Source organism: Drosophila navojoa, chromosome 5 (assembly GCF_054131105.1).
Source record: "Drosophila navojoa isolate 15081-1374.11 chromosome 5, UAZ_NAV_1.0, whole genome shotgun sequence".
In the NCBI taxonomy this organism is placed as follows: domain Eukaryota; kingdom Metazoa; phylum Arthropoda; class Insecta; order Diptera; family Drosophilidae; genus Drosophila; species Drosophila navojoa.
The window spans coordinates 8601868-8627914 of NC_142893.1; the positions used below are offsets into that span (position 1 = coordinate 8601868).

Sequence of the window (26047 nt, forward strand, 5' to 3'; positions counted from 1 at the left end):
TTTGTGTCTGGGCTCTTGTTTCACTCGCTTATCAATCAGCAGCAAGTGCCTGAGAGACCTTCCCCACGCATTAGTGGCCATGTTGCTTGGTGCACATACGAAATGCTTCTTCATCTATTTTTAAGCACAATCGAAAATTGTTGTAGTTATGTATTCTCTCTTTTTTTTTTGTTCCATTTACAGCTGCTGCTGTTGGCCATTGTTGCTGCACGATTTGGTAGCTCAACGCGGCGCTCAACGCTCGCATTGGCCTTCGAGGAGTCCAGGCTGCAGGACGCTGCTAACAATAGATACAACAGTTATTACAGCAGCAACGAGAACGATTATGGCAACATTGATGGCATCGTCGACAATGACAACAAAGCAACAGCCAAATGGCAGCAAAAACTATATGCAAATTCCCAGGAGCAACTGCAGCAGCCAGAGCAGCCAGAGGAGCCACAGCAGCAACAATTTGTTGATGATCCCGAGGCAGCTCGCAATGACTTCCTTTCGCAATTGTCTGACTTAAATGCGGCTGTGCAAGGTGCAGGCATGTTTGCTGCCCAGCAGAGCAACAGCAACAGCAACAACGATAGCGACAACAACAACAACAACAACTACGATAACAATGTGTGGCAAGCCGCAGCTGAATTTGAAGGAGAAGAAACGCATTTGCCACAGAAGCGACACAGTCGTGGCAGCTACATGAACAGGTAGGTGGCTCGCAGCACCTGTACATGGTATATATGTATATGCCTGCCCATGTCATGCCCAGCCATGGACAACAAGTGCAAATTAGCAGCAGACATTACTTGTTCTCTCTATTGATGTCACGTTGCACTTGCAACTGCTGCTGGCTCTGTCACATGCCTCAATGTGCCCCAAATATGATAGCAGTAAGTCCCCGTCCGCCCACAGCTGAGCTGCTGGATTTGGCTGCAGCTTTGCTCTGCATATCAACTAAAAGCCAGACCTTGCATGCATTTAAGCTGATTCGCTAGCATTGCTCTTTCTTCATCATTCTTTGTTATTGTGTGTGTGTGGGTGTGTGTGTGTGTTTGTGCGCTGGGTAGATCAGGCTTAGCAGGATCAGGCGATTGCGTTGCGCCATGCCAAAGATTACGTAATTCGGCGTCAAGCTGAAATCAACCAACAAAAGATTGACGAAGACAAAAGACTGGGAAATCCACAGAGAAAAAAAAAAATGCCACATCTTGTGTGGGCATAAGTAGACAAATGAATGCGCTACTCAGGCAGAGAATTTAATGAATGTATTGAGCTTAAAGCCAAAGTCTAGTAGTTGAAATTAAAGCATATTTGAGAAGGGCTCAGTTGTTTATTGTTAAATATAAAAGCTGCTGATACGAAATATATATGCATTTTGTAACAATAACTTTTTTTTTTAATATAAATAAATATAAAACTTATGGATTAATATTCATAATATAAAAGCAATGAACACTACTATATTAATTTTATTTAAAAAGTTGAATAAATTTAAAAAATAAATATATACATATTTAAAAATTGTAATTATAAATATATGTAATATAAAAAATAATAAAATTTTTAATTTAAAATTTAAATTTATCTGTAAAATAAATTTTTTGAAAATAGCCAAAGTCTATTATGATTAATTTTGTATTAAATAAATATATTTAAAGAAAATATATATATAAAATAATAAAATATTTTTATCAGCAGCTAAGATCATAAATTAAAAATAATATATATATATATATATATATATTGTTTAAAAAAAAAAAACAATTTAAAAAATAATTTAAACTAAACTAAACTTAAGTTTAACTAGAAACTAAATTTTTCAGAGATTTTCTTTAGCCATTTCGTTGAAACAAAAGCAAAGTTCATTTTGTCTTCTATTTTTGGGGAGGTATTGTTACCAATCCGGCCAGTCTTCATCTAAGTCAACGGCCAAGGCAACAATTCGAAAACACAGCCATTCGTTTCTAAACATTTTCGCAAAGTTTGCGACAAAACTATCAAAGCCGTTGTGTTTGCCCTGAAGTGCGCTTCAAAATGCGCCCACTCCACCAACGCCAACGCTGTGAGTGGTTGCAGTTGCAGTTGTCTGAGTGGGCGGTTGGGTGGTGCCTGGTGCTTGGTACTTGGTGGTGTCGCTGTTGGGTTTTGCCGCTCAGCGCAAAGCATTGACAACGAAAAAGAGGAAATCCGCTGGCAGCCAACGACAGTCGCGTTACTATGGGAGCTTTGTGTATGCCACGCCCCGAATTCCATGCCGCCCGTCCCACCATCCCAGCGTTCCAAACCCACGCGCTAGATATAAACGCGGATGGCAAACGCCGCAAAATGAAAGCTAAAAAATTCATTGGCATTTGCTGCAGTTGAATGCAAAATGATGCGCTTTTGTTGCCCAGCTGCAAAAAAGTAAAAATAATGAATGAAAAAAAAAAAAAACAAAATGGAGAAAAAAAGAGGAATCTAAAAACTATCTAACGCCATGCAAATAGCAAACGTCAAAAGCGAATTTATTATTTTTTTCTGTTTGTTTTCTCTTTTACTTTTTGCTTTTTTGAGCGCATTTTACGGACGGCCGCAGCCGTTTCCGGCAGCTGCAAGTGAGCGAGCATCGCCGCTAATTCATTGCCAAAGCTTAAATTTTTCTATGCATATGCAATTTGTAGGTATGCAGCAGAAGTAGCAGGAGGAGCAGGAGGTGCAGCAGCAGCAGTCGGTCAACCGGAGCGCTATGAAATGCCCAGCGAGACGTCAGACGACGACGTCGACATTGAGGGCGAGGAGGACTACGCTGTGGGCACAATGGATGCAGATGAGCTCAGCGACCAGCTGCCCTATGGCATACAGAATGTGCGCAAGCGTCGCGTGCGCAGCGTGCTGCCACCTCCACTCTCCGCACAGCAGCAGTCCGGCGACGTGGGTGTAAGTAGAGCATCCAAAAATGTTAACTGACATTCATAGTTTTTTTTTTTGTTTGTGTGTGTGTGTGTGTGTGTGTCTGAACTCTTAACAGGTCACCTATCAATCGTTGTGCCCCACGAAGCGTGTGACTGTGAAGCTGGACAATGGCGAATATCGGCCCAATCACTATGTCGAGGTGACCTGTGACAGCAACTATGCACCGCTGCCTGCCCGCCTGCATAGCTATGACAGCTATCACAACAACGAGCTGCCGTTGCTGCGTGCATTGCGAGCTGGCGTAAAGCGTGAGGTGCGTATACTTGATATTTACTTGAAGTTGAGTGACATTCGAAAGGTATAAAAGCTATTGAAAAAATTATAGATGACAAGAACCATGCATAAAATGAAACTCTAGCTTCATATTCTCTATATTCTATACAAAGTTTTTTCTTTCATAAATTGAATATATATAATCGCATGATCCTTGCAGATCTGTTCGACAGCTGGCTTTTCGTGCATTCAACTGAATCGCACCATACACCTGATACGCCTCAATGAGGGCAGCGGCTGCTGGGAGTCGGAGACGCGAACTGTGCCCTCGGGCTGTGAGTGCATGTGGCCGAAGCATAGCTATGGCGACATTGCCACCTATCACCAGGCACAGAAACGGTTCCGGAACACGCCCAGCAAATTTCAAGCAGGCGTCGCAGCTGGCAATGTGGACTACAAGCCGGGCACGGGCTATCGCCAGTTGACGCTGCGCACCCGGAAACCCAAAGCCAGAGCAGGAGCAGGAACAAGGGCAGCCGCCGCTGGTCGCAGTCGACGTGAAGATGTCTTGGACTATGAGAACTATGAATTGATTTAAATGGAATGACATGGCCAGGCGAGCCAAGTGCCAAGCACAATGGGCAGCGCATCACAAACGAAATTTTTGGATCATTTAGCAACTAAGTTGAAGGTGTACATTAACATACTATTTTGTTCTTGCTGTGGTCTTAGCCGTAATACACTCTTTGTTCATATTGTAACTGTAAAAACCAAAACTAAAAAATCAAAAAAAAAAAAAAAAACACATACACACCATATGGTATAGTTAAGTATAATAATGAATTAAACAATGGAGCAACCAAAGATACGGGCGATAAATCAATGGGCTTAAACACGTTTGTAAATCTATATTGATGTCTCTACAATTGAACTTTTGCATTTTTATTTCAACCAATTTAAATTCATAATCCCATTGAAATTGCTGTTATTTTATTTATACTATTTACAAATGCATTAATCACAATGCGCCAAACGAAAATTTAATGTAAATCGTGTGCGTAAACGTAAATCAATGGAAATCCATTGCATTGATTATTACGTCAGCCTTTCCAGCGGTTTCTCTGCCACTTGCAATAATAGATTTTCCGTAATTGTTGAAATCTTCGAATGTAGCTCCTGTTTCGTTTCGAATGCATCGAATTGATGCCAGTAACTGGATTCCCTTTCATTAAAATGATCAAATAGCTCGCTCACTTTGCGCTGCAGCTCCAATTTTTCGTAGCTGTAAGACAGTAGATCCAATAATAAATAATATACCAACTTGATATTGTTATACAAACCGTTCGTTGCCGAAACTGTCTCGAGATGCTAGCTGATCGGGATTCGCCTTTAAGTAGAATACAACGTCGGGTTTCAGCAAGCCTAGATCTGGTGCCCAACACCAATCAAAGTCAAGTCCTTTGGCCACCGAATAGACCACGCCGGAATAGGCATAGCGGTCACATATTATTGTCGTGCCGGCCATTAAATCCGCTTGGATGCTGCTTATGCATTCCCAACGATTCGCCGAGAAGAGCAGGTGTATAACTTCGTTGGACAACTCTTCGGTGTTCTTCAAAAATCGATTGATTACATCGCCAATTATTGTGCTGCGATTCGGAAAGTTGATTTTCTTCACAGCAACACCTTTGTCCTTTAGCCGTTCGACTGTGATTAGAGTGATATTACAGGAGTTTTCAATTGAAGTTATCTTAGCAGATGTGGAAATATAGGATGTATTCGTTATCCTTCTGTGGCTGGTCCATTACAGCAAAATTTGAACAAAGCCGCTGTTAATGGAATGAATACTCACGATATAATTTTCAATTATGAGTATGGAGTAGGAAGGTAAAGAACTAAAATCTGCTACCAATAGGTTAATAAGTTATATATATTTCCCAGCTCACAATAGATTCTCTTAACCGCATTACAATTACTAAGTATTTTAGCGGGAAAATTAGCCACGATTACCAATGCACGTAAAGCTCTCCATTTACAAAAGTAATCAGTATTTATGGCGTACATTTGAGATCTCAAGTGCTATTATGTAAAACTTAAGGTTGAAGCATAATAAATCAATTAGTTTCACAAGTTATATACAAATTAAGTGCCAAACATTTTACAAGCGAGAGCTCAGTTTTGGTTTATCTACTTTATTTACTTACACAGTTGATTGCTTTGCGTTGATTTGCCAACACGATCGCAGCCTTCAAATACTATAAAGGCACCACGTTTATTAGATTCCATGTTAAAGTAAAATTGTTCTGTAGAGTTTTTACCTACATATGTGATAAGCGGATTTAATATCAATAGTGAAATGCAGACACTTCTGCAATCCAGGGCTACAGAATTGTTTAAAATCGCAACTGCGTGACAAAAGCTGACTGATTTACCCGCGAAATACACATCGCATGCCATAGGGCAATTACTTCTTGAAAAATAACAATATAATTCAATTCTAATTACATATCAATTTATATTTATATCCCATTAAATATTCACTTTATACCGTTTCTTTATTTTGTTGATTTATGTGTGGTGAGTGAGCTCGCAATGTTGCACTTGATGATGAACCAGTACTGTGGTTCATCCACTCCACTAATGAACCAAGAAACACACACACATAGGCACACACATAACACAGAAGCAGAAGCACACGTAAAATTCATTTTGTTTTAAACAAATTGAAACACAAAAAATCGTCTAAAACTAATACGGCATTTGTAAAAAATAAATGATAATTCGATTAACGAATCGTTACAATGTGTTAGCAATAAAGTGCGGGTGTTTGTGCTATTTGGCAAGGCTTGGTTTTGGCCTGCCTTTTCGGCCCAAAACAAGTAATTCGCAAAAACAGTCACAACGAAGCTGCAATGCGCTGCAGTTGAGTGAGTGAGAAGGCAAGATTGAGGTATTGTGCAAACAGAGTGCTTATCATCAAGCAAAACTCCCCAACTAATACTCACCTATGCCCAGCCAGTCACATACTTCTCTAACCACATTCAATTACCAAACAAATGGCAAATGCGATTGCAACAAAATGTCCATAAGGCAACATAAGACAACATTCATTGATACAAAGACCGCGTGTTTTTCGCGTAGCGCCCATCGGCCGCACCAGCAGTAGCAGCAGCGGCGGCAGCAGCAGCAGCGCATACCAGGGACAGGCATGCAAAACAACGCTGCCGATAATTTATCGACTGTCTACGATTATCGCGCAAGGACCGCTCGCTGAAAACTTTTGCAAGTGGGTGGATGTGGTCGTGTGGTTGGTGTGAAAAAAGTGCGTGCGAAATTTGTTTATACTCGAATTAAATACAAGCTGCAATAATTAGTTAACTGCCAATGGTGCTTCAAACGGCGGCATAGTCACAGCCGCCACCATAAGCAAATGAGCGACAGGACACAGCACCTTATGCCGTATGGCCCCATAGACAGTGTCAGGTGCTCGTGTTAACAAAACCAATTAAATGTGTTTCCTAGTAGTAATATCAGCCGAAATTGTGTTTAGTTTTCCTGAGAGTGAGTCCCGTGGATAGTTGTAACTATTTCCACTAACTACGCCCCGGTTCTTCTGTGTCGGTTTGTCACATGACGGCCGCCCCTCGATTGTCGGCAATCAATTTCTCCCTTTAGATGAGTCTCATGCATCACCTGTTTAGTTAGGGATACATCTATCTATATATATATATGTTATACATATGTTATTGACTAGCTAATCATGTCCAACAACAATCATCCGCACGGACATTTGAGTCAGGCGGCACAGAATCCCTCATGGAATCCCCTCCAAGTAAGTATCTAGTAGACACAAAAACAGACACGCACACACGCTGACAGACAGACATAGAATGCCTTGACGACGAAGCTGAAAAACAGATGCATCCATCATCTCTGCAGATACCCTCGTATATACCGCGACAGCCGCAATTGGCGCACATGTCCAATGAAAGATCGCTGGTTCGCTCACCGTTGGCCTGGCATGCGTCGTCCGCCCAACCGCCGCCGCCACCGCCCGATGCCATTTACAATTTTATGTCGGCCAATCATAAAAACGTAATTAGCGTAGTTTTCGTTTCGATTAGATCCACAAAAAAAAATAATAATAAAACTCCAATCAAATCCGAATGCCACCCGTAGCTAAATCCCAAACTTCCTTCAAATTTCTCTCTTTTGTTGCATTTGTAGTTGCTTCTTGTCCAATCGCTTGTTTTTATTGCCTTGATTACACCCTTGCTTGTTTTTTTTTTTTTTCATATCTAATCACATTTGATCGCACTTGCAGCTGGATCATCATCATCAAATGAATCCATTGCTGGCGCCGCCTTACACTGGAACATTGCCCTTTGACTCCATGGATTTGTCGCTGCAATCAAGTCGCAGCGCTGCGCCCACGCTGAACAAAACTAGCCAACAGCAGCAGCAGCAGCAGCAACAACAACAGCAGCAGCAGCAGCAATCACAACAGCAGCAACAACAATCGCATTTACATGCACCGCCCAATTATCCAACGATGTAAGCTAGACATTGCTCTGCCAAACATATTTGCTTGATGAAATCAATATATACTTGCTATTCACAGTCACAATTTGACGACAAGCACGCCCGCAGGACATCTGCCGGGAATGCCTGCATCGACCTCGCCAGCTAGCTCTGCCAGTAAATATCTGAATGCGAATGGTTCGGGGCCAGGAGATTGCGAGTCGCTGTTGCCGCCGCCGCCCAGTACCCCGCCCAACAATAATAATCACAGCAGCAGCAGCAGCGGTAGCGTTAGCGGCAGCGGCAACGGCAGCAATGCGAACAACAACACCAACACAGGCAGCAGCGGCAGCAGCAACAGTAGCAATAACAACAACAATGTGCCGCCGCCCCATTACATGCAAAATCGTGATGAGAACTTTAAGCTGACGCAGTTGAAGAACATGCAAAAGGGCAGCGAGCTAAGCGGAAAAGATTGCAGCTATACAGGCAAGCTGGCTACGCACAACATGCAACAACAACAACAACAACAGCAGCAACAGCACTCCAAAAAGCGTAAGTACATGCGATATAAATAAAGAGCTTATCTAACCGTTAACGACTTCTCTTGCAGCCTCGCCGCTTCGCAATTATCATCAGCAGCAACAGCAACAGCAGCAGCAGCAGTCGCCCTATAACATGACGCCGCCGAAGTATAACGGACCGCAAACGCCGCCTACGCCGCAGTCACCGCTGGACTATAATCAATTGCACTTGCATCATCAGCTGCACGCAGGAATTGGTAGCTATGCGTCACAGCAGCAGCACATGCCACAGGAGCAGCAGCAGCAACAACAGCAACATTTACATTATGCACCACCAGCAACACATCATAACCAACATCTGGCACCGCCACCTCCGCCGCCGCTGTCGCATATGACAAATGCACAATTTCAGCAGCGGCAGCAGCCGCCGATGCAGCAGCAACAACAGCAGCAGCAGCCAGCGACGACACAGCAAACGTCTCAAATGCATTCCCGCAATACGCAATTAACGAATCTCGATATGCTGTCCAAGCAAAAGCCGGAGGATCAACATCAGCAACAACAACAACAGCAACAGCAGCAGGAAGATTCACAGCCGATCATCACGGATCTCTCCACAACAGCGTCGTATCGCAGCAATAATCAACAAATAGCCGAGGACAAGCACTTGGTAGAGGCGCCCGAATCACCCTACATGACCACATCCAATGAGGAGTCGCTGGAGTCGAATAGCAACAGCAGCAATAGTCGCAAGCGGCGCAAGCGCAAAGCCAGCCAGGTGATGCGCCTGACACCCAGTGAAAATGTGAAAAGACAGCGTACCCCGAGCCCGCATAGCAACAGCTGCAGTCCAAAGCACTCGCCCAAGAATGGAGCCGATGTGCAAGAGTTTCAGCCGTTCGGCCTTAAGGATAAGCAACAGCACCAGCAGCAGCCGCAACAGCACGAACTGCCGCACGAAAATGGGCGTGCATCGTCGCCACCAACTGCTGCGGCAGCAGACAATAGCAGCAACAGCTCCACGATCTACAACGATACGGATAATCCCAAGACTAAGAAGCAACGACAAGCGCTGCTGCAACGCAATCTCACAGAGCAACAGCAGCAGCAGCATCGTCGCCAGGTTGATGATGAGGATCAACAGGAGCAGCAGCAGCGCCAATCTCCCGCTCCAAAGGTAGCCAATGAATCGCAAATGCCACCGCCCAGTCCGCAGAGCAATAGCAGTAGCAGCAGCTCGAGCAGCTCCAGCGCTGGGACACACAGTAGCCACAGCAGTCGAGCCAGCGAGGCGGTTGCTGGCAAAGATCAATTGGAGCAGCAGCAGCAGCTGGACAATAACAAGGCCGTAATCACAGATACGCCCGCATCGCCAGCTTTAGTCGAACAGGGCGACATTGATGCCAAGCCAGCGGTGAGCGTGCACGATGATGAGGATGAAGTGGAATCGCCAGTTGGAAAAGAATCGCCCGCAGTCGCAGCAACAGCAACATCAGCAGCAGGAGCAGCAGCAACTAATGCCACAGCAACTGGAGCCACAGAGCCGTGCCATTTCAACGAGGTGGAGGATAAGCTGGAGAAAATGTTTGCCGGCATTGAGGATGAGCCGGCCGAGCAGCAAGCCGATGAGCCGGCAAGAGCACCAAGAGCAGATCTGACTGCACAATTAGCTTTAGACAAGGATAAGCCCTTAGCCAGCACTCCACCAGCGGCCAGCACACCAACACCAACCCCAGCATCCACTCCTGCACCCACACCCGAGCTGCGGCCCATGGCCACAAAGGCAGCCATGAAATCCACAATGCCCAGTCCCATACACAGTCCCACGCCGCTGGCCGAGCCGCCAGCCAAGGAGCACGCCACAGGACAGTCGCCGGCGCCAGCTGCAGCTGCGACGCCGCCAAGCGCCAAAATGCCGCCACGGACGCCGCCAACGCGTTGCCTGCCACCGCGACGGCTCTCAATGGGCATGGATCCATCGCTGTTGCGCTTCACCATTGAGGAGTCAAAGAAAATGCCAGCGCGGAAGAAGGCGGCGCCAGCACCGCCGCCTCGTCCTGCGCCAGAAACTGAAGTCATGCAGCTGGACAGTGATGATGATAAGCCGAGCACCTCGGCAGCGGCAGCAGCTGCTCTGGCGGCGCGCAAGCTCAGCGAGGCAGCTGCAGCCAAGGCTCTCGCGCCCAAGGCAAGCAACGGCAATGCCAACACCAACAACAAGAAGAAGAAAAAGAATGCGCCCAAAGGCAAAAAGCCGGCGGCCAAGAATGGCGCCAAGGGCAACGCGGGCAAAAAGGGAAGCGTGCGCAAAAATTTCAGCACCGACGAGGACAGCACTCCGGCGCCCAATCGTGAGAGCAGCAACAGCAACAACAATGGCGCTGCTGCGTCAGATCTCAGGTTCAAGTCCCCATTCATACAGATCAAGCCCGATGGCAGCATTAGCATTAAGAATACGCACAATGCCGAGGATGTGAACGAGAAGCAGACGAAGAAGATGCACACAAAGGCGCCGCACGAGCGCAAAAATCTGCGCGGCATGCACAGCTCGACGTTGAGCAACCGCTACGATGCGGACACCACAGACTCCAGTTGGATTTGTGTGTTCTGCAAGTGCGGGCCCCACAAACTGGGGCTGGGCGATCTCTTCGGTCCCTATCTGGTCTCCATAGACTGTGAGGAGTATCGCACGGCGGTGCAGGTGCCGGCAGGTGTGCACGACATCGACGGCTTGTTCACGAGCAAGCGCAAGCGGTCGGACATGGTCAAGATGCATGAGCGCAATCTGCCCGTGGTGCCCGCAACGCTGGCGAACATTATGCAGGCGCCCAAGATAACGATGGTGAGTAGTAACCAGAATTAATATAGAACTTTAATTAATATATCATTTTGTTTCCTTGCAGCACAAACGCAAGCGCAAGCAGACCCACGACAGCGTCTACTCCTGCAGCGATGCTGATCCAAACGAATCGCAGTGCTCGTCGCAGGATCCGCTCGAGTGCGGCCATGAGGCCAAGTTCGTTGAGACGTTTCGCGGCATGACGAAAACATCGGATCATTGCTACGAGATTTGGCTGCACGAGGACTGCGCCATCTGGGCGAATGACATACAGCTGATTGGCGCTCATGTCAATGGCCTCGATGCAGCCGTCTGGGACAGCACACGGTATCAGTGCGTGCACTGTGCCCAGCCGGGCGCCATTGTCTGCTGCTTTGAGCGCACCTGCAAGGCCGCGGCGCATGTGCCGTGCGCTCGACTCGCCGGCTGGAGTCTATGCGAGGCGGAGCGGAAAGTCTACTGCCAGCTGCATGTGCCCGAGGGAGCGGTGAGAGAGAAGCTAGCCACGACATTTCTGACGCCCAACATGAGCATGGGGGATCAGGCGGCAGCGCCACCGCCCACACTGAACATCAATTCGCTTCCCTGAGTACGCGTGCGTGTGCAGAAATGTCGTCTGGACGTCAAGCATTGAGCGCACGTGAAGAGCTCGGATACAGGACCTCCTCGGCCTAGCGGCGACAGCTGCCTGTTGTGTATATAATCAATCTAAATGGCTTAAAGCGCGAGACTGGATTCAGGTAGCAACAGCTGCTGCTGCTGTTGCCGCTGCCGCCGCTGCTGCTGCTGTTGATCTTTGCTGTTTCGGGGGTCAGGCAATCGCTGCTGTTAATCATTTTTCCTGTTTTTATGTGTTCGATAAACCACTTGAAACTTAAAACTTGTGTAAAAAGATTGCTGTACATTTTACGTAGATGCTGTGGGCGACAGTTTTTAATGCTAGTTTATAGTTCATATACATACATACACACATATATATATACTATACTACATTTAGTTGTTTATACGTATTATTTAAATTATTATTAATTCGATTATATATACAAGCATATATATATATACATATAGTACTTAGTATTTGTACCTATTTAGTTGTAATTATATATCTACAATGCAAATAGTTTACGTTGCCTCTTTTTACGTTTGACTACGATGGTTCTTGTGCTGAGACTCCTCACTCGCATCACAAGTTGTTTATATATATATGTTCTTCTGTCATTATTGGTTCATTCTGAAAATATTTTCTAGTTTATGCATATGCCAATTGATAATTTAGTTCAATTTTTGTATGTATAAAACGAATACTCCATGCCATACCGTTTAATTATATTTATAACGATAATAACTATACTTATGATAACGATAATGTCGACGACGATGATGATGGCGATGATTATTATGATATATGCATTGTGCACAGCATTAATTAAGGTAAGCATATAACCACAAATAGAAAATGTTTGACACCAATTCAAGAAATCGCAAATACAGAAAACAAATGAAAAGAAACGCAACAAAACAACATTCGAAAACTATTCAAAATGGAATATTGTACAACAATATAAATAAATAAATAAAAATAATATTAGCTACATGTAAAACTAAAACAAAACAAAAAACGGAAAAAAAAACTTGTATTTGTATTCATTTAAAGTTAAGCAACCAATTCTAAACACTTTAAACAATAAAACTTAATCTCACCATGAACGAACAATTGCATATAAACAAACAAGAAAGAAGAAGATGAATGAAACCAACCAAAGAAACGTTTTCAACAAATTTCGTCGTTTTATTTATTAAATAAATATTGCAAATTGAATAGAATAGAATACATACACATATATATATATATATATATATATATATATATATATATATATATATGTATATAATTTACAATTTACAACTGCATTAACATTAGCCTAAACTAACAAAATATAAATAATAACTTAAGCATTTGTAGTAGTAACTGCGTCTCCTGCTGCTCCTGTTCTTGGCCGTCTCAGTGGCGTCGCTGGCGCAGTCGTCGCAAGTGCGTTATGTCGTTGGGCAGGCGGCCGACGCTGCTCTGCGGCACCTGGTAGGATGTGCGACCCGCATAGAAAGCCGCCTCCAAGCCGTGACCCACCATGCCCTTGCCGTTGCTGTCCGACAATTGCAGCCGCCCGATCTGGACATCGTTTCGCTTTTGTGCCACCTGCAACGGGGACGACGGTACCTGCAATGTGGGCGATGGTATCAAGGCGTTCGGCAGCGCTGGCAGTGCAATATTCAGGTGATCCAGCTGCGATCCATTCTCATTCTTTCTGACCACGAGAGCTGCGTTTGCTGTAAATGTTGTTGGTGCTGTTGCTCCTGTGGCCAGCGGCGGGAAGAGCGGCAACAGTTGCTGTTGTTGCTGATACGGCACGAAAATGTTGGGCGTCAGGTAGGGCTGTTGTATGGATTGAATGGAGGGGCGTTGAGATTGCTGTTGTTGTTGTTGATAGTGCTGCAACTGTTGCTGATACGGCTGCTGCTGCTGTTGCTGTTGCTGCTGCTGCTGCTGTTGCTGGAATTGTGTCTGATAATTGAATTGCTGGGGATGTTGTAGCTGCTGATGTGGTTGCTGAAGAACTTGCAGCTGTTGATGTTGCTGTTGGAGCGGCAATTGATGTTGTGGTTGCTGTTGGCGCTGCTGGTGATAATGAATCTGCTGCTGCTGAGGCTGATATTGCTGCTGCTGCTGTTGTTGCTGATGTTGCTGTGGCTGTTGCTTTTGAGGTTGTTGGTAGCGCTGTGTAATGTAGCTCAATTGCTGCTGCTGTTGTTGTTTAACTGGCTGACGTTGCTGCTGGACAATTTGTTGTTGCAAAGACTGTTCAATAGGTTGCAATTGTTGCTGCTGCTGATGATGCTGCTGCTGTTGCTGTTGTTGCTGTTGCAATGTCGTAGGTTTGTTGATGTTGCTGCTGGCACCGAATTTGTTGTTAAGAAAATCGCTGAGTGCCACATAGGAACTGCCCTGATTGCTCTTTGCTGGAGGCTGATTGACCAGGGAGGAGATGATGTTGTCGGCAGAGCTGGGAACAATGCGTTGTCCCTCGGCACGAGCAATAACAATGCCTGGCTGAGTGGGAAGCACCAACGGAGGCAGCTGTTGCTGCTGTTGTGGCTGTTGCTGTTGCTGTTGCTGCTGTTGTGGCTGTTGCGGGCGTGGTGGTATGGTCAAACTGGCTAAAGCTGCAATATAATTCACATAATAATACATAGAGTCAGATATTATTGCTCTGCTTACCTGGAGCTGCTGCTGCTGCTGGCTTAACATATTGATAGCTGTTGCTGGTTGCAGGCTTCGTGACGCGTTGCTGCTGCCGCCGCTGCTGCTGCTGGCTGCTGCCGCCTCGGTGCGCGCTGTTGCTCTTAAAGTTCTGTAAAATGGAGTCATCAACAATGGCACGCGTTAGCTTATCGAAGGGCAGAAAAGCGGAGGAGGGAATAAGAGTTGAGCTGATGTGTTGCTGCTGTAAGTGTGATTGCTGTTGGGCGTTGCCCACGATTGTGAGCGGTATGGCAGTTGTGGGTGCATTTAGATAGTCGTGTGTGTGTGTGAGTGGTGGTGCATAGCTGTAGCCGGCGGCTAAAGCGGAAATCTGTTGCGTCAGTGTGGAGAGCGCGGCGGACGCAGGTGTGGTGCGCTGTGTGGTGGCTTTTGTCGTTGTGGTGCTGCGTAGCGTGGTGGTGCCGCGAGTGCGCAGCTGTGGTGCGTGTGTACGGTACGTAGAGTGGCGATTGCGTCCACGTTGGGCGCTGGCTGTGGGCGAGGGTCGATGGGTGGTGCTGGTGATGCTGCTGGTGGTGCTGACAATGGTGCTGGCTCGTGTTGCTGGCGTGTAGACACGATTGCCGCGCGTCACTTGAAAACGCTGCAGATTGCTCTGCACGCTGTCCCAGCTCGCACGCTGCTGCTGCTGTTGCTGCTGCTGCTGTCCCGTCTCCTTCTCAATGTCCCGCACGGATACCTTTTTATTGGGACTCTGCTCAGGGTGCGCAAGAGCTAGAAACGACTCAGTGGTGGTGCTAGCAGTAGTGGTAGCTCTACTGGTGGTGGGTGCTGCTGTGGTGGTGCCGGATTTGCTGGTTAGACGCTGCAAGCGCAAGCGACTTGCGGCCAAGCGGTCTGAATAGCTGCGTGTGGGCGTGGTTGGGCGTGCTGTAGTTGTGGCCTTGGTGGTGCTAGGTGTTGTAGTGCTGCGCTTCACTGCCCCCTGTCGCCGCAAGGTGCCGCTACCCACGCGCTTCTGGGCAAAGCGCCGGTAGCTGCGTATGCGCTCCTGCGTGCTGCTGATCTCTGTCACAGTTTCCGTCGAGGTGCTCATCGCGGGCGTCGTGGTTGGCCGCACTGTGGTGCGCGTGGTGCGGGTGGTGCGAGTGGGGCGTGTTGTGGTCTTGCCCAGCGTCAATTTGTTGCTCCGCAGCGCCGTCTCCTCATCGTGCGAGGTCAGCTTGACGCCCGCCAGCAGCAGCTTCTCGGCCTGCAGATCCACATCCGTCTTATCCGCCGCAGCGGCGCTCAGTGGTGCGGGCTCAGCCTGCTCCAGGTCCTCACTCAAGCTGGCCGTCAGTGCCGCAGCTTGGCCAATCGACTCGATAATGGGCAGCTCGCTGCTATTGTCCGCAGCTGGCTCGACTGTCGTCTGCGCTGTGGTCGCGTCTTGCTCATCGAATGCTGGCGGCAATGTGGGTGCAATTAACAATGTTTCAAGAGGCGTTTCTGTGGTTGTGGTTGTAGTAGTACTGGTGGTGGTGGTGGTGGTGCTGCTGCTGCTTGTGGTTTTGTCATTATTGTTGAATTTAAGCTTGTGGTCAATGTCTTTGTGAGCATCAATGGGTATCTCATTGGACTTTAGTGGTGTTTGGTGGTTTTTGTGTGTGGTTTATCAAGATGTGGTTGCAAATGATAATGTTGTAGGCGAATAGTGGTATAGAGTAGGAAGACAGATTGCCAAATAGATAGTGAGAGAGAGAGAGAGAGAGAAATAGAGAAAATGAAAGAGAATATGAGGAAAGATCAATAGAGAGGATATAGAGATAGATCATGCCTATAAGTAAATAAGCAGGCATACATGACTTAAGGAGAATATTAATAGTCTTACCGTAAATCGTACCGTGCCCGGCGTTTGCTTGGGTCTATTGTACACATAGGACGAGTGGCCTTTGCCGGCCTCCTTTTCGTTGGCCTGCATGGAGAATCCACGACTGAGGAATCTAAAGGGTTGCTTCACCTTCTGCGGGCTCATTGACTGGTAGCCCGAGACGCTGGGATCCAAGTCGGTGGAGACCTCCTCCAGCAAGTTATTGATGTTGGCCACCAGATCCAGCTGTGTCGCCTCCTCCTTGGTGTTGCGTATCTGCTTGATGTACTCGGGCGCCATCTGCTCATTGGATCCAGCTGAGCTGCCGTCCAGCAGCTCGAGGCCCGCATTGACGCGCGCCGCAAAGTTCTTCTGCTTCTGATAGTGATACTCGCGCGGATACTCGGCTATGATGTGCGCATTCGTGTGATCGAACTGGATGCCCGGATCGGAGGACAGCTCACCCAGGCTGTTCACATAGATGTCCTCGCCGTCCTCGGGCTCGTTGGCCTCAGCTGTGACAATCGGAGCCAACAGAGCTTCGCTCTTGATGTCCTCGCCGCGCAGCGTCTGTTTCTCATTGGCAACGGCCGCTGGTTGGTCGAGGACACCGCTGACGGTGCTCAGGTCCTTGCTGAGGGTTTGATGCCTGTTGGGCTGTTGCCGGCGCTGATTCAACTCCTGCTGCTGCAGCACTTGCGATATGGTCTTGGTGGGATACTCCATCATCTGGCGCACACGCTCCATCATCTCCTGTGTGCTGCCCACGGTGCTCTCGTTGTTCATGTCATAGTACTGCTCCGACTGGTCGCAGTCCACATTGCGATACCAATCGCAGACGAATTTCTGCTGGTTGAAGATCGTGCCGTTCGGACAGAGAAAGCCAAAGCCCTGCGCCGAGCGTGCGGTGTGGGCGCAAATGCGAAACGCCTGACAGCGACTCTCCACATCCGCATAATAACCTGCGCGACAAATTCAATTAGCATGCCGTAAGCTCAAATTGGGAGCAGTAGTTTATGTATAAGAGGTGTAGACCCACCTTCGTGTCGGCCCCTGCAAACGAAACTCGTCTTGGGCACCTCGCTCAATATGGGATAGTCGACGCCCGGCTCACCGGGTATGGTGTGACGCAAATCGAACTGCTGATCCGTGTACTCGTTCGCCTTGTCCGCATCCTCGAAGTTGCCCTGGGCGACGGCGTCGTCAAACGCGAGCAGCACCAGCAGCGGCAGCAGCAGCAGCGGCCCCACCGAAAGTGGGCCAACTCTGGCTGGCAATCGTAACCGGGGCATGCTGTAAGCAAAATGTTTAAATCATATGTAAATTGCACGCTTACAAAACATTATGCATTAGGCTGATTGATAAATTATGAATCGATAAACATTCATTGATTAAAACGAACATGCTGTTGAAAACATTTGAATATAAAGCGACGCAAGATCCGACTGAATTAGCATAAACCACGACACAGTTCAAATCGAGGCGTGACCCGAGCTCGGCTCACTCGGCGCGCAGAAGCGACGTAACCAAATTTATTTATTATAGCTGTTATATATATGTATATATTTTATATTTAATTAAAACAGTGGTGCGTCGACTGTTTAACGGCACTGTGCACAACATTAGCCGCCACTGCGTGGGAGCCCGTGCTCGATTCATCAATTGGCCATACATTCGCGACTCATGCGACTCATAAAGTGTATCGATGGCTTATCTCCAACTGGAAACTCAATAAAAGGAAATGCATGCCCATAGCAGCTGTGCTGACAGCTGACCTTCAATTCACATTCACCAGTTCCGTTTGAACTACATTTTGGACAAGTATTCGAATGGCCAAGCGTAAATCTGTTCTCTGGCAATATTGACAGGCGTCGTGTCACGTGTTGAAACCCAAACTGAAGCCGTGCCGTGAGGGTGAGCAATTTGTTTATTGTTTAATCTGTCATTAATCAAAAGCCTATTTGTTTATTTGAGCTATCAAACGGTATTTCAGAATGCGTCTAATTGATGATTATTCAAATGGATTTTCGAGCTTCGAGTGAGGTCAAATCTCTGACAGCTCGTTGTATAAATTGTGGAAATGTATTTGTAGATATTTATTAATATTGATTTTTATTTGATTGTTATATGAGTACACTTGGCAGACTGACTGTATATTGCATATCATTAATGTCATTTCATTTGTGTTTTTTCATTATTTATTTATTTGTAGTTGGGTGAAAACAAAAGACTTAGGCAACGAACTTGCCAACTGCTCACTTGTCGTGCTTGGCTCATTGTGCAGTTTCTCTAGTGTTTGTTGCCCTGAAATTGCCTGCAATTGTAGTTGAGGATCGTATAAGGTAGCCCAAGAGAATTGAATAGCAGAAAAAAGACGAACTACAAGATACCCTGGACGAGGAGCTGAACGCTTTAGCAAGGGAAATTTGAGATAAAAGGTAAATTTTTAAATATTCACTGAAGTTAAGTATCTATATATACATTTTAATTTTTAGATACAGATAGACAGACAATAGATGGATAGAATATATCTAGTATTAGTATTTAAGATATATTTAGATATAGTATTTAATTTGTGTTTACTCCACTCACACTTTCTGCTGTCTCTTTTAAACCTTTTTAACAAAACAAATATACCCTAGAAACCTCTTATCAATATCTGCAGGGTATTGAACAAAAGGCCCAAAAGGCATTGGTGCACTCGTGTGCGCGCCGCACAGTGGTCCATTGTATGGATCATGTCATATGAAGTGCGCGAAATGAAATTGAAGAACTGAATTGAATAAATCAAGCATTGCCGGCAAACTTAATGAATAGATAGATATCTCTCTATATAAGTATATATATGTATGTATATTGATGAACAGTAGTTGTGCACAATTTGCCAAGCTAAAGAGCGCTAAATTGTTGGCTTTGTTTGGCCAACAAAGCGGCCATAGAAATAAATCACAAGAAAATCAATAAAATCAATAAAAATAAAGAAAAGTAAAATGAAAATAAAATCAAATATAATAAGAAATCAGCATTTAATTATTTGCCACTTTTAACTGTCCATTTGAGATAACTTAATCGATTATATAACCTGCCTTGATTTCCGACGATGATGTAAAAATTATTCAATAAAATATGTATGAAAGAGCCAAGCAAAACTAATTTGTTGACAATTAAGCATTTAGATATTTGTTGAAGGCGTGTCCCACTAGCTGTGACATACTTGAAATAAAAATAAAATAAATAAAAATAAAATAAGTATATATAGTAGACAGATATAGCGAGCCAATAACCTGTATGCCGATGTCAATAAACTGTAAGCCATATAATCTTGTATAATGACTATCTAGGCAACAACTAATTGTATTTTAATGACTGCACGAAGAATGCGTATTCTGAGGATGCTTAAAGAGGCCTCTGAAGACCTTTGAAAACTTTTGAAGACCTTTAAAGACATTCATGACTTAACCTCCATTACAATTCCATTATGCAAATGCAGATGTACAATTACTAAAAACAATCCAAGAGCAAAGTGTAACAATCTACGATATGTACGTACATTCGACAGATTCAGGGTCATTATCAAGAGCAGCAGCAGCAGCAGCAGCAGCGACTGCCACAATGCCCGCTGACAATGAGGAAGCATTCCCTCTTCATAGGCAAACAATTTAGCCGCATCATCTTCAATCATATTTCACATCATATTTACGAGCTGAAAAACTGTTTTACTTCACATTGTTTTCAATGATCCATCAAAATACGCTGAGACAAGCTGCCGAAGTAGTAGAAGAAGATGCGTAACCAGAAAGCAAAACATTTATATATTCATACACACATTTATGTATATATATATAAATATAAATATATATATTATTTTCAAATAGATAACAGCGCCAGGCGGCCTCAAAAGTGAATGGCTATGGCCATTAAATCGCTTTATTTGAATCATTTCTTGAACTTCAACTCAGAGGCTGACAAATTAAAATTAGTTTTTTATTGTTTTACTCGATTTGAATGCGAGCTAAGAACTGCTGTAAGTGCATTGATTCCGCATTGTGTAATCTGTAATTACTATTTCCTCAAATTGTAGTGTTAATCATATTCATTTTATATTTTTGATTTTTCCATTTGCTATATCGATTTCTTGTCTCGCCTGGCAATAAATTAGCAGCACGTTTTGGCGCATCGCAACCATAAATCTTAAATACAATTTAAACGATATCTCCATGTGCCCGCAGTCACTGTCTAGCAACTGGTTTCGCTTTACTTTAGAATTTAATTATAGCAATCTGATTGGGATATGCCGTGAGAGAAATACCACTTCACTGTCAGAGTCAGCCTATTGGAAGTTCTTCAAATCTTAAGCAGACGGCATGAGCTTAAGGATCTCTGGTCATGATTATGTAAATAGAATTGTTGATGTATTTACATACATATAAATATTTGTATTTCATTTTCTAGAAGATTTTCTCATAGTTTTTGTCTAGCAAGTGTTTCTCTTAACTTTAAGGAGCAGAAACTTGAGGCCTCAGCCAGGATTCTCTAATATATATATTCTGTCGATCAGGTAATTGATATATAAATTAATATTTATATCGTATATTTCAAAAATGATTCCTTCATTTGTTTAACAACAGGTTTCGCTTTACTTTAGACTCTGACGAACTCATTTTGATAGAAAATCATAAGCAACTTCTCAACTTCTCAGATTCAGCTCTCAAGAGCAACAGGATGACATCTCAAAATATCTATTTCACTTGTTTGTTTAAGATCTGCAGCTTAAATAAACATACAGCTACAAAAACAAATTTATTTTTTATTTATATATTATATATATATATATATATATTATTTATATTAATTATAGAATTTCTATAATTAGCCAACCTGTACGTCATCAAATGGGAATTTCTGAAGCTGGGCTTAAGGATATGCCCCAAACGAAACGAGTCTACTTCAATGATATCAAGCGTGAAGTGTGCACAATAATAGCTAAACACAATATAGAAATAAATGTATTTCTCTTGATATGATGTACTTGTATGTATTGGGGATTTTCACATAGATGCTGGTCTATTGGCCCGCAGCCCGAGCCCAAGTGGCTGTCATTATGGCCGAAACTGACGTTAATTGAGTGCGTAACACAAGCTGAAAATGTGGCCCACTTCAAATAGTGCTGATCGCATTGTGTCTAACCATCATCGATTCTGTATCCGCATTGCTTTCAACAGCCAGCTTCAATTGTTGAGCAATGTTGGCTTCATTTGTAAGAATTTAGCAAATTTACAATACAATCAAGTGCAGACAGTCGAAGGTGTGTTGACTAATTATTGAGCGACTTACAAGCTGGCTCTTCTATTTGATAAATATCTTGGCCATTTTTACACTCTGAGTCGCTGTCAGATGTGAGAAGAATCTCTGCCTTTGGCTGCTTGATAAATGCTTTGACTTTATATGAATTCACATTATTTCTCTCTCTCTCTCTCTCTCTCTCTCTCTCTCTCTCTCTCTCTCTCTCTCTCTCTCTCTCTCTCTCTCTCTGCGATGATTCACATTGCGCTGGTTATCTTCATTAATGAGAACATCAGCCTGAATGGCTGGCATTATGATATTAATTGGTGTGGGCTGATATCAAATGTGTGGCAAGGGGTTACAAATTGAGGCACTTTTATGGCTTAGCTTATATACCTTTTTTTGTTCTATATTTTTTTTTTGACATTTATAAAGCTTGTATACTATTTTTAGACTTAAGCGAGGCCTCATGACTTATCTACCTGTTGAGCTGCATATTTTTTTGGATTGAACTGTCCTAATTTTATTAAATATATATCCTATATTTTTGATAAATATTTGAATTTTTAATTTTTTTGCTCGCTGATAATTGAACAAATTAATTTTAAAGGAAGGCAATAACAATTTTTTTTTAACTATTAAAATAAAAATGTTTATACTGTCTATATATATCAAGTATTTAAATTAAGCAAAAAAATCTAATGGCTCTAAGTGAATAAAAAATATAACTCTATATTAAAATTGTACAAAATAATATAATTATAAATATATAAAAATATATTAAATTGACTAAATTTTAAAATATATAAAAATAATTTCTTTTTAATTTATATGATTTAAATCAGAATCAAAACCAAAAATATATTAAAATAAAAATATATAAAAATTGTTATTATTTTATGTGTCTATATAAATAGATATTATGTATTATATAACCAAATGCTTATTCACATTTTTAAATTTATTAAATATATTAAGAGTTATGCCATGCATTTACATCACAAAAAATAAATATATAACTTTCTTTTATAGTTTAATATAAATTAAATTTAAGCAAAGTTACAATTTGCCGTAGCCATCCAAACTCAAATCGAATCCAAATTAATTGGCTTATTTTTTTAACATTTAAAAAATTAAATTTCTTTTAAATTTTGATTTTGTCCTCAAGTGATTTCTTTGTATTCTGCACACTTCACAGAGTTTTACATAAAGTTTTGTTTTTGTTGTGTATAAATTTATTTCATTTTTTCGATTTAGTTCCATGCACAATTTCATTTACCTTAAATAATTATTTAAATACTTCACTGTATTTGACTTTTTCTTTTCTTTTCGTTTTTTTTTTCCAAACACTTTTTTAAAGACAACTTCACAAATCAACGAAGCAGCACAAAATAATAATCCAGCTTGAGCTAATATCCTTTCAGAGTCCTGCAGCTGGACGCGTTTTGATTTTGTTTTATATGTAGGGGAATTTGAATTTGGCCGGTTGACGCGTTAACTCGAAACTTAACCGCTCGAGACGCGAACTTGAACTGAACTGAACTGGAAAGCCAAAGATATCCAAATATTTGGCAGCGCCAGCAACTGTCTTATAATATGCGTAAAAGAAGAAGACACACACAAAACGCCAAGACAAAACGAAATAAAATAAAATAACAATCGATTGCGTATTATGTGAGCTGATGATGAAGCTGTTGTTGCTGCTGCTGCTGTTTATTGTTGTTGTTGTTGAAGATGCTGCTGCTGCTGTTGCTGTTGTTGCTCCGGTTGTAAACCGGTGACAAGCTGCTGTTGCTGCCACAGCAACATATTTAAAAATAAAACTGCATTTCTTGTGCCCCTTTTGGCCGATGGGAAGTTGACTTTCATTTTCATTGGGCCAAGCATCTTTCTCACGACTCACGACTTGGCCAAAAGCAGGCAACAAAATGTATTTCAGAAGAATGCGACACCGAGCACTGCAAAATTTATTATATTTAGTATAATATGCTAATAAATAATTTATTATATCGCGCTTGGCTTTCAAGGCTCCTGCCAGAGGAGGGTCGATCGTTATAGTAGGGTTTTTGGGTGCTACGTGGTGGGGGCTCGATAGTTTCCGCATTTGAAAATGCGTTTGAGTATCGTGTGACCCAAATGTAAAGTCATTTTATAATTAAACAAAAGCTCGTGCGATCAATTAAAGCCACTTGGCTAAGGCAATTAACTGACTGCACTTGGCTTTTTGGCCAGCATGATTAATGGCAGCAGGTGGCACTGGGGCTCTGGCTGTGGCGTTGGCGTTGGCGTTGGCTGTGCCATGTCATGTCTGGCGCTGCCGCTGCTGCTGCTGCTGCTTCCTCCACTGAACAAGCATAGAAATGTGTCTATTTAAGCATCGATTGCCCCTGATCCGCTTGTTGATGTTTTAACAACAATATTTGATGGTGTTGTTCTGTGGCCAACTGTGACAACACTAGGCCCAATTGGCACATGCAATTGCGCTATAAAAGCCGCAGCTGCAATTGATATTGCAATTGGAATTGCTCGAGCATGTGGCAGCTACACAGTCATTGTTTATTGCTGGCCCTAACGGCTCTGCTATGCCTCAACTTGTTACAACACGTGGCAGCCGAGTACGACGAGGAGCCGGAGGACAAGCCCGTTGTCAACTTTAACACTCTATTCCGTGCCTATATAGCCATGGGCGATGCGCTCTTTGGCAACTGGGCTCCTGCCGACTATGCACAGGAGCTGCAGCATATCAGATTTGGACAGCAATAGATGGAACGACAACAATTTTCGCAGCAATAGATGGAACGACAAAGGGAACAACAACAACAACAGCAACAACAATAACAGTAACAGCAGCAGCATATACATTTATCTATTATACAATTATTCCTTACTTATAATCACATTCTTTGGGCAGCGTCATCAATAAAAAAAAAAAAATTAAAAAAAAAACAGTGAGCGCAATTTAATTATGCACGCTTCAGTTCTCATTACCATGATTATTGCCATTAAGACCAATTCAAACCATTGTGTTTGATTATTTATTTTATTTTACTTTATTTTGTTTAAATTGAATGTTTTCTGCGCTGCTTCTTCTTCTTATTATTTTTTTTTTTTGTTCAGCTCTTTTGTGTGCCTTATCTATAAACATGACACTTCATATGTTTTCTTTTATTGGCAAATTTGTCATTCTTCATCTTCTTCTCTATTGACAAATCCGTTTAAAATAAACCAAAAAATAATAGGGGTGTACATACATATATATTGGAAGAGTGCAAAAAATTCGCAAATATAACTAATTGGATGTATGAGCATTGCAATTGCCCTGTATATATATATATATATTTTTTTTTAGTAAAATCTTATCTTTGTATTATTATTATAAGCCTCTAATGTAGAAAACTTTGCCTTATCCATTAGAGTATCTGCTTATCTATTTATAGCTCTGTCTCTCTATCTCTCTGTAGATCTATCAGTAGCTTCTTTTTAGCATATTTTATAAATATGAAAGTTTTGTTAGGACTAAAATCGAAATTTCTTGTATAGTCACATCATATCTATAAAGGAAAATTCCAGATTGCATGCAAGGATATACTAGATATTTATTTATTTATTATTTTTCAAGTATTCATCTATCCATTCCCTTGCTTCTTCCCAACTGTATGCAGGCCAATCGTAATATTCATTATATCTTGAACACATTTAGAGCTGTGTCCGCAAAGCTGTGCAGTTCGATCATAATTGACCCACTTAGGCACGCCTATAGGTGGGCCTCAAAATGATTGCATGACAAATTGATAAAGAGTTTTAAATCTATTTAAGGTTTTTTCTAGAGCGTGAATGAGTATTATGCTATCAGTTGCGCGCAACGCAGCTAATTTTATAATCTATTTCAATAATAGAAGGTTTTTCTTTAGACATTAACGCATCTACCCACTTCAACACATTTCCAGGGTATTATTTTGCTTGCATTCAAACAAAAGCATTCACGTGCTGCTTTTATATAAATGAGTTTCTTTATTATTAGTATATTTCGTGGCATCCGTCAGTCGTACACATAACTATAGATGGATAGATAGATCGATCGATTGATCGCTAGACATTCGTTTTTATGCAAAATACCTGTGCGAGGGAGATATACCTATATATGTATGTATATATGTATGTATATAAATAATCGTTATGCAAGCACTTGTAGCAAAACTTATTTCTCTATTTTTCAGTTCGATATTGAAATTAATGATACTGTTGATTGTCTGCTAAAGGAAAAAAAATAAAGAAGAAGTCTAGGAGCTGGCTGAGCTGGCTGAGCTGGCTAGACCGCCTACCGAGTGAGCTAAGAGCTTGCTGCTCTGTTCTCCATTCAAGTGCTTCACTGTACTTCAATTCAAAAGTAATCCAATTGTTGGCACTTCACACATATTTTAGGCATAATTTAAGTCCATGCATACATATATATATATATATATATATATATATATGTGTATATATATATAAATTGATCTTATTAATTATGCGAATGTGGGTGCGTTAGTTTTTTATTTTATTTGATTTTATTTATCTAAAGTTTCTTTTCTCTTTCTGCTTATTGTAATTCGCTTCCTGCATGCGTTTCATAA

General features: G+C 42.9%; 5 protein-coding genes across 6 annotated transcripts in view; 3 read left to right on the forward strand and 2 right to left on the reverse strand.

The window, feature by feature from the left end:
* Positions 1-4084, forward strand: part of LOC108654957 (uncharacterized) — a 41688-nt gene extending 37604 nt beyond the window's left edge. Inside the window, exons 2-5 of the mRNA XM_018106582.3 lie at positions 184-695; positions 2649-2904; positions 2996-3193; positions 3374-4084. Of these exons, the coding sequence (XP_017962071.1) occupies positions 184-695; positions 2649-2904; positions 2996-3193; positions 3374-3751 (1344 nt within the window). The 3' untranslated portion in view covers positions 3752-4084. The remainder of the gene's footprint in view (positions 1-183; positions 696-2648; positions 2905-2995; positions 3194-3373) is intronic.
* LOC108654956 (thymidylate kinase) overlaps positions 4059-26047 on the reverse strand; it is a 101019-nt gene continuing 79030 nt past the window's right edge. The window contains exons 2-4 of the mRNA XM_018106581.3: positions 5358-5471; positions 4494-4860; positions 4059-4435 (exon numbers count right to left, since the gene is read on the reverse strand). Coding sequence (XP_017962070.1) covers positions 4249-4435; positions 4494-4860; positions 5358-5439 — 636 coding nt within the window. The 5' untranslated portion in view covers positions 5440-5471 and the 3' untranslated portion in view covers positions 4059-4248. The remainder of the gene's footprint in view (positions 4436-4493; positions 4861-5357; positions 5472-26047) is intronic.
* LOC108654955 (uncharacterized protein CG5098) lies at positions 5731-12162 on the forward strand. Its single transcript, XM_030382432.2, has 6 exons — positions 5731-6985; positions 7072-7248; positions 7478-7707; positions 7775-8229; positions 8288-11040; positions 11102-12162. Exons 1-6 carry the CDS (start codon positions 6914-6916, stop codon positions 11624-11626), a joined length of 4212 nt encoding a protein of 1403 aa, XP_030238292.1. The 5' UTR covers positions 5731-6913; the 3' UTR covers positions 11627-12162.
* On the reverse strand, positions 12023-23170 carry LOC108652730 (uncharacterized). 2 transcript variants are annotated; one of them, XM_089261803.1, is made up of 5 exons: positions 22714-23170; positions 17191-17444; positions 16173-17113; positions 14315-15920; positions 12023-14259 (listed from the first exon to the last, which is right to left on the reverse strand). In XM_089261803.1, exons 2-5 carry the CDS (start codon positions 17441-17443, stop codon positions 13040-13042), a joined length of 4020 nt encoding a protein of 1339 aa, XP_089117929.1. In that variant the 5' UTR covers position 17444; positions 22714-23170; the 3' UTR covers positions 12023-13039. The 2 variants fall into 2 exon arrangements, with proteins under 2 accessions (XP_089117929.1, XP_089117931.1); XM_089261805.1 differs by lacking the exon at positions 22714-23170 and having other exon boundaries at positions 17191-17648.
* Positions 23938-24380, forward strand: LOC115561915 (uncharacterized). Its single transcript, XM_030382488.2, has one exon. The coding sequence runs from the start codon at positions 23967-23969 to the stop codon at positions 24195-24197; it is 231 nt and encodes a 76-aa protein (XP_030238348.1). The 5' UTR covers positions 23938-23966; the 3' UTR covers positions 24198-24380.

Coding starts and splice junctions, on each gene's coding strand:
- LOC108654955 (XM_030382432.2), top strand. CDS start 6,914: ATGTCCAACAACAATCATCCGCACGGACATTTGAGTCAGGCGGCACAG. Junction 8,230..8,287: donor GCAACAGCACTCCAAAAAGC/GTAAGTACATGC, acceptor CTTCTCTTGCAG/CCTCGCCGCTTCGCAATTAT. Junction 11,041..11,101: donor AGGCGCCCAAGATAACGATG/GTGAGTAGTAAC, acceptor GTTTCCTTGCAG/CACAAACGCAAGCGCAAGCA.
- LOC108652730 (XM_089261803.1), bottom strand. CDS start 17,443: ATGCCCCGGTTACGATTGCCAGCCAGAGTTGGCCCACTTTCGGTGGGG. Junction 17,114..17,190: donor TTGCAGGGGCCGACACGAAG/GTGGGTCTACAC, acceptor TTTGTCGCGCAG/GTTATTATGCGGATGTGGAG. Junction 15,921..16,172: donor CGGGCACGGTACGATTTACG/GTAAGACTATTA, acceptor ACACCACTAAAG/TCCAATGAGATACCCATTGA.
- LOC115561915 (XM_030382488.2), top strand. CDS start 23,967: ATGTGGCAGCTACACAGTCATTGTTTATTGCTGGCCCTAACGGCTCTG.